The sequence below is a fragment of the Typopeltis vanoorti genome, chromosome 20 (genome assembly GCF_054136105.1).
Source record: "Typopeltis vanoorti isolate ZY-2024b chromosome 20, IOZ_Tvanoo_1.0, whole genome shotgun sequence".
NCBI classification, from domain to species: domain Eukaryota; kingdom Metazoa; phylum Arthropoda; class Arachnida; order Uropygi; family Thelyphonidae; genus Typopeltis; species Typopeltis vanoorti.
In genome coordinates, this window is record NC_143568.1 from 73,882,524 (window position 1) to 73,895,824 (window position 13,301).

Here is a 13,301-nt window from a genome sequence, read left to right on the forward strand (position 1 = left end):
ACGGCAATGTTAACTGCATCATTCCACATAGATCTTGGTCTTCCTCGGCTCTGTTTCCTATTATTGGCGCAGAAAAACTTCTTTTGATAAGCACTGCTGTTTATCAATAGAATGAAATGCTGCCATAAGCAGAGTTCGATTAAAACTAAATAAGCATTCTTCAAAGTCAATAAAAATACCAAATTTCTTTCTAATAGTTTAATATGATTCCATCAGTGATGCATGCCATCCTTCAGAAACTCTAATATCTGCAGTATCCATTCTTCAATCAACTGTTTCATTCCAATCCATTCTGAAATACATAAGATTCTTCATAGAAATATTTTATGGTACAATTTCAATTTACTAATTCCTCTTGTTCCATACAACTTGCTTTTTACCACAACAACCTAAGTCATTCTATTAACATATTTAAATTTCCATCATTAGTAACAATATGACTGAAAGGTCGATATGTTGGTTTTACGTGTTCTTTAGGTTCAGAATCGAGATATGTCGTATCACACGACTATACTGTCATCGCTTATCATATTTAATTAATTTTCAAAGTATATAAGAGACCCACTCAAAGGTCTGAAGTAATTATGTCACTTTTAATATAATCTTAACCAACTCTAATTTCTTTTCTCTGGTATACTTCTATCTCTTTCTAAGCTTCCCCCCCACATTTTGTCATCTTCATGATATTATTATTATTATTATTATTATTATTATTATTATTATTACCACGGGCTACTCCAGGAGTCCTTAGACTCATCGAGGGAGGCCCTAAACATCATGTTCACACAGCTGTTCAACATTCTCACAGTATCTATCATACCTTGCCTTGAACTCGCTCACTGTCATAGCACCCACAACAGACTCTGGCAGCTTATTCCACTCATTTATCACTCTAAAAGTAAAGAACCCAGCTCTAACACCCCTGCTAACCACGCTTTTGCCCAGCTTCCATGGGTGTCCCCTAGTTCTCCCACCACCAGTCCTGATCTCAAAAATATCATCTGAATTATTATAATTACAGCTATTTTGCCTGCTTCAGTTTAGGAGTACCCCTGTTTGAATGTCATTGGCTATTTACTCATGGATTCTTAGGGCATTATGAGTGTAGATGTACTAAAAAGTATATGTAGCCTAAGGAATAGAAAATTGCACATACCTTTTTCCGGGTGTTGTGGCTTTTCCTCTGTCTGCGATGTCGAAAACTGCAGAGTGTGTGTGTGGGGGAGGTAGGCAGTTTGGTAGAATAAGTTAGAAAAACCCGGGTTTTTTCGTAATATATAGAAACATATACTTTTATATAGGGTGGGGAAAAAGTGAAAGGGTTAATTTTTTAAAATAGGGAGGGGAAAGGTGGTTGACGGGGTGTGGACCATTTCGACTGGTTTCCACACCCCGTCAACCACCTTTCTCCTTCTCCCTCGCTATTTTAAAAAATTAACCCTTTCACTTTTTCCCCACCCTATATAAAAGTATATGTTTCTATATATTACGAAAAAACCCGGGTTTTTCTAACTTATTCTACCAAACTGCCTACCCCCCCCCACACACACACTCTGCAGTTTTCGACATCGCAGACAGAGGAAAAGCCACAACACCCAGAAAAAGGTATGTGCAATTTTCTATTCCTTAGGCTACATATACTTTTTAGTACATCTACACTCATAATGCCCTAAGAATCCATGAGTAAATAGCCAATGACATTCAAACAGGGGTACTCCTAAACTGAAGCAGGCAAAATAGCTGTAATTATAATAGTTAAATAATGAGGAGTAACATGGGAGTTTTCCCAGAAATAATATACATCATCTGAATTAATCCTATAGAATCCTTTTAGTAATTTGAATGCCTCAATCATATCTCCCCTTTTCCGCCTATCAACTAGTTTTTGCAACCCACAAATCTTCAATCAAAAATTCATCCTTGGTGGGACTCGAACCCACGACCTTTGGATTAGAAGTCCAACGCGCTATCCACTGCGCCACAAGGACCACACATATACTTATCTTCAATATGTTTTTTTCATGACTTGGCATTTTGGCTTTTTAATTACTTTTACCATAACTTAGTTGTCTAACATTTTCTCTAAGGACGCATGATGTCCTTAATTTCTTGAGTCCATCATGAAGTTCTAATTTTTTTTCCCTGTCCAACACACACAAAATAAATTTAAAATAAAATTTTATTTATTTTTCGGGAGTGGCTTTCTTCAAAGCGTTCCTTCGTATCTTCTAAGAAGCAGTCGCTAGGCGGCCTTTAAATCAAATAGAATTTGTTGTTTCATTTCACGTGTTTACGTTTCGCGAAATTGGTTACCTTAATCTGTACAGAGTTCATGAATTTTTTGTATTGTGTAATTTTTATTACATCTGAATATAAGTTATAGTTACAAAACTGTGGTATGAGGCCTTTCTGAACTTCAGCCGTTTACTAATAATTGCCGCTGTACAGGAGCATTTGCGTATTTTATTTATTTTCCAGTATAAATATTTCAATGGCGGGAGTTTCGGAGACGTTGGATCCGGAAAGTGATAAGAAACCATCTTCTGCTTCAGTAGTTCCATATAGATATAGAGCGGTAAGATAATATAATATGCATCATTTTCGAAATGAGGTATGAATAGCTGCTACTCACTGTGCTCGTGTGTTACTTAATTTTCTTATTAAATACTAAATTTCGGCGTTTATAAGAATTTAAGATGTGTAGTAGGGAAAATGGTGAGATGTATTATCGGAGTGGATTAGAGTGCCTTCCCACGATGAGTCCTTGGACCGCTTGGAGGTGTCATGTAATAATAATAAAAGTGTTCATAATATCTAAATACTGAAATCCGAAATTTGTCTATACCATTTAATTTCTCTGTACATTTTGGGTGTGAGACAAGTAGAATTGGTGGTAATATAGAGGAAGTGACTGGGAAAGGTATTGGAGGGTCACATCAGAGAAGGGATGTTCGTAGGACTTGTAGAACCAATAATGATTTCTTATGTTTATTTACTAATGCCAGAAGCATTCGAAATAAGGGGAACGAAATCGTTCCTTTGCTTGAGTGTATGCGCCCCAAAATTGTTGGTATAAGCGAGACATGGTTAGATGACATCCTGACAGGAATAGAGATGAATGGATATGATATTTTTCGTGAAGATAGAGGGAAGAAAGGGAGGAGTACTGTTGATGGTAGCAGATGAGTTGTGCCCATCTAAGGTAGATTTGCAAGGTGCAAATAGCAGCCACGATTTTGAATCAATATGGTGTGAGGTAGAGGTAAACAGGATGAAATATTTAGTTGGGTGTTGCTATAGACCTAGCATAGTTCACCCACCGTTTGTAAATCTCTCCTTGGCATTTTGCCAAGAATAGTCGATTCAAGCTGAAGGGGAGAAAGAAATAAAGGATGTACGAACGAAATCACATGCTTTCTTGTCGCTGTACTAGTTTGATTTTTGTTGTCGCTTTTTTGCATTTTTTTTTATTATTAATTTGTATGATGGATCCAGTACAGTCAACAAGTTCTGTTGTTAAACGTTTCAGTAGCTCTTGCAAAAGAATATTGAATAATGTGCTGACATTCTGCGAAAAAGAATCGTCTCCTTGTTCCCCTTTCTCAAGTCATAAAACGTGCAAGTGCGGGCGTATCGGGGTCGACTGTTAAAAGAATTCGTAGGAAATCAAAAGGTGAAGGTAAGCCAAAATTTAAATCTCCTAAAAAAAAAAAAAAAAAAAAAAAAAAAGCGCCAGAGTAAAGAAAACCATCGAAACCGTAGCTTTGAATGATTTTGATGTAGACGTTATAAGAACTATTCACGAATTTTACGTGGACGAGAAAAGAGTGCCAACTGTTCCGAAATTGATTCCTGTGCTTAAAGAAAAAATTAATTTTCCTTGGAAAAGAGAAACTTTAAGGAAAATACTTCATGAAATCGGATTTTATTTTAAAAAGTCCCAGAATAAAAGGAAACTTATCATGGAGCAAAGTGACATAGTTTTATCTAGAACGCAGTATTTGAGAGCAATAAGATGTTTCAGGGAGGAGAAAAAACTGATTGTGTATCTAGATGAAACTTGGATTGATAGTAATTTAACTTATAGAAAATGTTGGCAGTCTAAAGAAGAATGTGGAGTGCTACAAACCGGAAATGCCTCGCGGCGCATAATAATTTTGTGTGCGGGTGGAGAAATGGTTTTTTTACCGAATTCAAACTTGCTATACGAAGCCAATTCAGCTACCGGAGATTACTATGGGCAAATGAAGTCTACGATCTTCGAAAAGTGGGCAGAAGAAAAACTGATTCCAAACTTTCCTAAAAATGCTGTTGTTATAATTGATAACGCTTCATATCACTCTATTCGATTAAAAGTTTCAAATTGGTCTAATAAGAAACAAGTTCTTATGGATTGGCTCTCTGCAAATAACATTTCTCATTCCCCAGATATGCGAAAAATTGAATTGCTTAATTTGGTCAAAAGAAACTCTCCCACAACTAAACTATTTAAATTTGACATGATGCTCAAAGAGCATGGATTTCTAGCTTTGAGGCTAAAATTTCATTGCGAAATTCCACCATATCATTGCGATTTAATGCTATTGAGTATGTTTGGGCAGAAGTGAAAAGTTTCATTCGCTATTGCAATGTAACTGGAAATATCGACATGTCGAAACTTTTAAGCCTTCAGAACAGGTGATTGAAAGTATTACAGTTCAAAACTGAGGAAAATATTGCTCTCATGTCACCTCATTGGAAAATATGTATTGGGACAGAGATGGAATTATCGAAGAATTATGCGAACCTTAGGTGACCAGTTTAAGTGAAAGTGATGCGATTCAGACACCGATTCAGATGACTCTGAAGATTAAAAGGATTTGATAATGGTATTTTTTTTCAACATTTTTTTTGCATGGGTTTGTTAAGAGTCACAACAAGTCATAAATAATTAATTGGTTTAGAACATTAAAGTGTCTCAGCTGTAAGTTTAGAATATCTAAGTTCATTTGAAAAAATTTCTGTTTTTCTGTATAATTATTTTTATTTTATAGAAAACTTTCTTAAAAATAAACTTAGTTAAATTTTTGTTTTATGCTATACCTTTTTTAATTTTGTTAATACTCTACGTACATTTTTCAACTGTTACACAAGCAGAATAGTTACACTTTAAAAACTACAATGTTCATAAAAGAAAAGCTAAATTTTCCAACCTGTAATAATAAACAAACTCATCCTAGAAGACAGATTGATTACCCTATTATCGAAATGGATTCTCCTTTTTCTGACATGCGCAGAAGTGTCGAGGGATCTCTAATCGGTGGGCGAACTATAATATGGAGGATAACGAGATGGAAATGCATAGGCAAATTGGCCTAGCTAATAAGAAACGAGTGTATAAAAGTATTTCATTCTTATGAGTGTGACATCATGCAGAACTTGAAAGCAGTGGGAAAGGAGGAGGAACTGTTAGTAAATGAACAGGAGGTATATGAGGAATTGAATAGACTTGATGCTATTTCACTATGTGTTTTAAGGGAATATTCCAGAGAATTAACAACAGCTTTTACATATCTTTTCAACATGAGTGTTTCACTGGGTCAAGTTTCCAAAGGAGTGGAAAGAGGGTAAAATTGTTCCAATTCATAAGGCAAGTGATAAGAGTAGGGCATTGAATTATAGACCAGTCTGTGTTTTTGGAGTTGTGGTTAAGGTATTAGAAAAGTTAGATTCAGGTTTGGGTCAACAGAAAAATACTCTTTGGCTGCCAGCATGGATTTACTAAAGGAAGATCATGCTTTAGTAATCTGCTTACTTTTTATAATAAAGTGACAAATGCATTGGATAAGGGTGTTGCATATACAATGGTATATTTAGATTTTGTTCTAAATATACCATTAGTTCGATAAATTGCCACATGACAAGCTGGTAATTAAATTGGAACGGATGGGACTGAACAGTAGATTAGTTTGCTCGATTGGAGATTGGCTGTCTGATAGGTATCAGCGAGTTGTCTATGGAGGAGCGATATCCTCCCAAGGGTCTGTGTTAGGTCCATTGCTGTTTAATTTGTATTTAAATGATATTTAGAGAGGTCTGACTGGTGATATACAGTTGTTGGCAGATGATGCAAAGTTGGGGAGAGCTATCAGGAGCAGAGCAGATGCTGTAGCTTTGCAAGAAGACTTGAATACACTGGCTGAATGAATAAATTAGTGGGGATGCCAATTCAGTGTTGCAAAGTGTAAGGTTTTGAAATTTGGGAAGCAGAGATGGGATGTAGAGTACACTGTCAGTGGAAATACATTGGAAGAGGTAGAGGAGGTGCGAGATCTGGGAGTGATTGTAGGCCAGGACCTAAAATTTTGGGGACATGTTACTAAAATTGTGAGGACAACACAGTGGATAATGGGAATGATACGGAGGGCACTGACTTGTAGAAGTAAGGATGTTATGGTTCCCTTCTATAAGGCTTTGATCAGGCCACATATGGATTACTGTGCACAGATTTGGTTTTCAAAAAGATGGAGATGTATTGGAAATGGTTCAGAGACGATTGACTAAGGTGGTTTTTTTGGTCTCTGGAACGTTGAGTACAAAGACAGATTGACAAAATGTAATTTGCAGAAATTGGTGGATAGGAGAGGGGGATATGAACGAGATATATAAGCTGTTAAGAGGTTATTACGAGATTAATGTTGGGGAGGTTTTGCAGAGAATGGGTGAAAATAGGAAGAGAACAAGAGGTCATCCCTGGAAACTGTGTAAGGAGAGTGTGAGCAAGGGAGTCAGAAGCAGGTGTTTTGTATGGAGAGTGGTTAGTGATTGGAATGCATTGCCCAAGAGTGTGTTGAGCATGGAGACAGTGAATATATTTAAGGCACGGTATGATAAACTGTGTGTATAACAGTAACCTCCCACGATGAGTCTTTGACTCCATGGAGGTTTTTATAATAATAATAAGTTCTAAGAGTTAAAGAATCTTTATCAAGGATACTTTCAACTTGATGAGTTGGCTGGCCTTATGTAAAGGGGTATAGGGTCTCCCCACCCCCTTCTTCTGGAAACTTTTTTTTTGTCTTGCAAAACAGGTAAACCAGCTGGAAGACAGCTGGTTTACCAACTGATGCACTGTACTCAAGCCTTAGTTGATTCAGCGGTAATTCCAAATCAGCCCATGCCATTATGTTCACCTTCTCTCCCTCTCCCCCCCATCCCCCCTCCACCCACAAATTGCATTGATCATACTGCTGTCATTCACACTCACTGTGATGTGCTGGCATGGTTGGCCGAGTAGTTAGTGTATCTGCTCTCCAGCAAAGAGGCCGTGGGTTTGAATCCCACCAAGGACATGGATGTTTGTGATTGTCCTACTAACCAGTTACCATATTTACTGCTGTTACCTGTGTCCTGGTGCAGTATGACCTTTGATGTCTTTGCACCATAAAAATCAAATAACATCAAATTCAAACACCTTCTGAGTTTGAATAAACTCAGAAGGGTGTTGTATCAAGTTTGAGGATAGATTAAGAGCATATAGATAAGATATGATTGATTGGCATGCATTATTTGTTGGTTAACAAGTGGCAAACACTGTAGGCATGTTCATGCTGTTGTAATATGAACATGAAACAACTGGAACCAGAATTTTTTTTTTAATTTATTTTTTTATAACAACCCCACACATGAAAGGTTACAGGCCCTAACAGTGCCATGCATGAGTAAGTATTTATGGAGAAAGAAGTAATCCATTGATATGTTTTAAAGAGTTGGAGGTTGTACATGGTGGAAAAAACAGTATTGGTGGTGGGAGTGGAAGATTATTCCAGAAAATAGAAATCGATGGAATGAAAGATTAGGCAAACCTTTTCCACTCCTGAAAGGTCTTTAGTGCTGTTCTAACATAGTTACTAGTTTTCAGCTAAAAGGAGTGGATCTTCATGCATATCTGTGCTGCTGTTATCATTTGATTTATTGTGGTCCATCTGCTAAACTGTATGATTTTGGTAATTAACTCTCAACCTCTTGGATCCCACTCTCTAATCAGCAGGCTATGGGTTTGAATCCATCTGCAGCATGGATGGTTCCAGATGTTTGAGATAATACAGTGATAACTGAATCTGACCTTCAAATAACTAAACCCTCACTTCAATCCTTGAGTGGGTTAACAAGTCAAATAGTACTCTCCATTCATCCTACTTATTTGACAAGCCATGTAGCGTTCAGAAATCACAAACTTCAGGATCATCTTCACACATTGCTTAAATGTTGATCTCTATACTATCCTTCGGTGGGGTGAGGACAATCTAGTTACTTTCTGTGCCACTGAAACAGTGTTGCCTTTTCTCTCACACAAAAGAATCTCAGCTCACCTACCCTTACTTTCAGTAATGCACAAATCTCCAGGCAGGATCATATCTCTTTTCCTGGTTTATGGAGGAACTGAGTCCAAAAGAAGGCAAGTGACCAGTAGTGTATCACAGGGCTCAGTACTTGGTCCTCTGTTGTTTAATTTGTATATCTGTGATATAGGAAATGATCTGCAGGATCTTCATTTATTAATCTTCAGTACAGGCAAAGGTAATGGCTTCCAGTTTAACGTGGCCAAGTGTAAGGTAATGCACTTTGGGAAGAGATCAGAAGCTGTGTGTTATATTGATGGAACTGAAGTAAACTGATGAGGTCAAGGACTTGGATGTGATTTTTGATGGGGGAAGGGTTGAAGTTTACAGGGCATATTGTAAAGGTAATCAAAATAACATCAGATTATATGGTCGTTGAACACAAATAAGCAGGGATAGAGAAGTTATTGTCCCTCTATATAAGGCTTTAATAAGGCCACATCTGGACTACTGTTTGAATCTGGACTCTTGGATTCTGTGGTGATGGAGAAGTTGACAAGTGAAAAAGATTATGGCAGATCTGTGAAATGCTCCCTAGGAGAGTATATTGCTGGTCTGCAGGCTTCAGAAATTAGCTAATAGATGAAAAAGAGGAGACACGATAGAAGCATTTGAGTTATTAAAGAGGTTTTATAGGATTGATACTGAAGACATTTTTCAGTACATAACAAGATGGGAGTGAACAAGGGGTCATCAGTGGAAGTTATGTAAGAGCATGGTTAGCAAATGTGTTAGGACTAGATTTTTTTGCTTGGAGGGTGGTGAATGGGTGGAATTGGTTACCATAGATGGTTGTGAGTGCTTCATCAGTGAATGAGCTTAAGGAGAATTATGGTAGGTATATGTGAATAATGGCTAATGTGTGAGTAAATGGATCTCCCACGATGAGTCTTCTGACTCATATAATAATAATCTGCTGATACATGGCATTTATGAGTACATCTTCTGTGAACCCTCCCGGTCTATAGTAGCAACCAACAATATAGTTGGTCCTATGCCTGTTTTCACACCAGATAGCATCAAATAAACCATCTCCCCCTGACCTTAAATTCTCTTTAATTTCTAATTTTGTTGGTAGTAGTTCTTCAGCTATCATTAGCAATACCCTACCTCCTGTCCTCTTACTTCTGTCCTCCTTGAACAATACTCTTTACATACCCTAGACCTGTCAACCAGGTCTCACCAATGCCTATAATTTTTGACTAAATCAAGCTAACTAATGTCAAAATCTCCTCTCCATTATTTCTGATACTTCTGGCATTTTTGTACATGCATTTCAACACAACTATCCATCACTGAACAACACTTTTTCCATAACTCCAAAACCATTTGAATGTTGTCCATCAGGCAGATATAAGTCCTTTCATCCATAAAATTCATTTCATATAAACTGCACACTATTCCTCTGTACAATCTTCTCATTGACTTATTAGCAATCAGCAAGCGCAGGCCAGAAGGGTAACGATTGTGGTAAGAAAAGCAAAAGCGGATTATGGAAGGAAATTAGCCATGCAAGCTAAAGAGAATCATAAACAGTTCTTTAAATATGATGCAAGTAAAAGAAAAACTGTACACGGCAGAATGATTTTAAGGAATACCAATAGTAGGTAGATCACTGAATCAGTCGATATAGTGGAATTACTGAGTGAGCACTTTGCAAGAGTATATCATCCAGGTGGTGACATTGAAGGAATGAAGGAACCATTAGTTTATACGGGAATTGTGAATGAAGTGGAGGTGAATAGTCTATTACAGAACCTTAATGTGAATACATCTGTGGAATTGGATGGTATACCAGCACGGGGTCTTATGTGAAGAAGCTAAAGAATTGTCAGTGCCCTTGACCATATTGTTTAATCTGAGTCTTGGGTCTGGTTTGGTCCCAAAGGGGTGGAAAGAGGGGGAAAAATAGTTCCACTGCATAAAGGAGGACCCAAGACTACTGATGCAAATTACCGACTGATTAGCATATCAGGAGTCGTCGTCAAAGACTTGGAGAAAGTAGTCAAGGGAAAAATACAGGAATGGGTTGATGAAAATGAAATACTGTATGGGGGGGCAGCATAGTTTTGTGAAGGGTAGATCATGCCTCAATAACTTGCTCAGATTTTATAACACAGTGACGGCTGAACTGGATAAGGGTAATGGGTTCACAGTGATACTGCTGGACCTGACTAAGGCCGTTGACAGGATACCACACGGAATTCTAATCCGTAAACTGCAACATATGGGAATGGATATAGGGTTGATGAGATGGATAGGAGGGTGGTTGATGGAGAGATATCAAAGAGTAGTTTACTCAGGAGAAGAATCCAAAAGACGGCCTGTGACTAGTGATGTGCCGCAGGATTCTGTTCTTGGACCACTGCTGTTTAACGATATAGGGGAAGGATTTGTTCGTTAACGATATAGGGAAGGATCTGAGAGGAACGGTTCATTTGTTCACTGATGATGCAAAATTGGATAGGGCAATAGTGAATGCAGAAGATGTCAAAATTTTGCAGGATGATTTGGATAGATTGGAGGTCTGGGCTAAGGAGAATGGATGTCAATTTAATGTGGCAAAATGTAAGGTTATGCATTTTGGGGTGAAAAGATTAGCAGCAGTATATCACATTGGTGGAACTGTACTCCAGGAGATTGATGAAGCCAGGGACTTGGGAGTGTTAGTGGATAGGGAGTTGAAGTTTAGGGGGGCACAATGCAGAAGTGGCTAAATCGGCCATCAAATCACTTGGATGCTGAAGAATACTTTGATGAGCAGTGACAAGCAAGTTATTGTTCCTCTGTATTGTGCCTTGATAAGATTCCCATCTCGACTACTGTGCCCAGATTTGGTCACCTAGGTTTCTTCTTGATGGGGAGGAGGTTGAGAGAATCCAGAGGTGAGTGACCAAGATGATAGCAGGTCTATTGAATGAACCTTATGAGAACAGGTTGAAGATTTGTAGGTTGCAAAAATTGGTTGGCAGAAAAGGGGAGATATGATTGATACATTCAAATTGCTGAAGGGTTTCTATAGGATTAATTCAGAGGATATTTTTGAGAACAGGACTGGTGGTGGGAGGACTAGGGGATATCCATGGAAGCTGGGTAAGAGTGTGGTTAGTAAGGGTGTTAGAGCTAGTTTTTTACTTTTAGAGTGGCGAATGAGTGGAATAAGCTGCTAGAGTCTGTTGTGGGTGCTATGACAGTGAATGAGATACAGGCAAAGTATGATAGATACTGTGAATGTCAAATAGTTGTGATGGACATGATGTTTAGGGCCTCCCTTGATGAGTCTAAGGACTCCTTGGAGTCTCGTGTAATAATAATAATCTTATTCGTGACACTTCCAAAGAGTCCATAGACTCATTGCAGGAGGACACCCCACTGTGCAATCTCCATCTTCACCACTACAGTTATCCACTGTACAACCAATCATCTACATCAACGCCATCTACTGCACACCACCACCACAACTACTATTTTTTGTCTGTAAATTGCATGTGTTCTGAAGGGCTGATTTGTCTGTATGTGGGATGAAAAACTCGAGTTTCTGGGAGAAAAACCCTGCTACCTCCGTATGAGATCGGCTAATTCAATTTCAATTGAAAAGTCCATATAAAGATTCTCCTGTCATGACGATTTTAGGCCTTTTCCAATCTGAGGGTGCAACGTACTGTCGTTCTTCTAATTGTGCTATGGAGGCATATATAAAAAAAAATTATCAAATATCATTTGTGACAGAGCCAGACCTTTGTATAAATAAAGGATCTTCTTCAAAAACTATAGATAATACCAATGAGTGACCTGAAGGATCATTCAAAAATACTCAGTGATAAGCACATCCTACTACTGAGCAGAATCGCTCATCTCCCAGCCACCAACCAATAAATGATTTTTCATGAGAGCGTAATGGAATGTGCACTCATTGAGATCACATCCAAACCAAATCATGGTCCTTCTTCTTAACAATGTTTTGTCATACTGAGGCAGCAGGCTCACTCACAATCTTTACTTCCTTACTCTTCATTTTTGCTTCTTTCAACACCTCTTTCATATCTTCTCTCATGCATGTTTCTACATTTTCAAATCATTTGTTCCTGCCAAAACTCTTTCACTTCTCCCTTCTGTAAACTAATAGATTCACTAACATCCTTTTATCAATTACTAAGTATACCTCTTATCATCGAATCTCCATACAATACTTTCTCTTATTTCTAGTTTATTGCACTTTCATACTTTCCCCATTCACTTTTTCTTTCATTCTCCTATCTGCTATACCACACTGCAATTGTTGCTTCAGTCACTCTAGCTCCTGTTTTGTCCTGTAAGGGACACCACTTAAGCATGTATTTCAACCAATTCTTTCATGCTGTTATTTATATTTTGCATACTAGCATTCACTACTTCCCATTCTCCAGAACACTCTTGCTGTTTTTCTCTATATTAATATTTGTCACTTCATTTTTCTGCTTTCCGCATGACTTGCGATTCTTGCATTTGCACATGAAACATTTATGATGCACTCTTTTCGATACCATAACCCCTTCACTGTTAGCAACAAATGCATGGAACATATCCTACATCATACAAAATCTCGTTCACCGAGATTTTGTATGATGTAGTTCCTTGTTCACCGAGTTCATGCTGAACTCGGTGAACAAGGAAGCCTTGGCTGCCATTTTTCTTGTATGCATTGGTGCCATGAAAAAACACTTTCTAAATGATATCCCATATTAAAATTCTGAAACAAACATTTGCTCAACTTTACAGTATAAAGTAAAGAAGATATAACCAAAAATAATTACTAATATTCACTAACATAAAAGACTTATCTGTAGGAAAAGTGCAACACTGGCACTACTACTCTCAATATGAATTATAAGCGTAGCTATTTTACTTAAGTACAGTCATCCCTTGACTTACGTCCTTTTG

General features: G+C 37.8%; 1 protein-coding gene and 1 non-coding gene across 3 annotated transcripts in view; one reads left to right on the forward strand and one right to left on the reverse strand.

The window, feature by feature from the left end:
• Positions 1-1,915: 1,915 nt before the first annotated feature.
• TRNAR-UCU (transfer RNA arginine (anticodon UCU)) lies at positions 1,916-1,988 on the reverse strand. Its single transcript has one exon. It is a non-coding gene; the product is annotated as a tRNA-Arg (tRNA).
• A 293-nt stretch (positions 1,989-2,281) lies between these two features.
• The window catches only part of LOC150095565 (proteasome assembly chaperone 3-like), a 50,918-nt gene continuing 39,898 nt past the window's right edge, over positions 2,282-13,301 (forward strand). The window contains exon 1 of one of the 2 annotated variants that reach the window (XM_090410605.1): positions 2,282-2,575. In XM_090410605.1, coding sequence (XP_090266731.1) covers positions 2,492-2,575 — 84 coding nt within the window. In that variant the 5' untranslated portion in view covers positions 2,282-2,491. Of the gene's footprint in view, positions 2,612-13,301 lie in introns of both variants that reach the window. The other variant, XM_090410606.1, reaches the window with a different exon arrangement.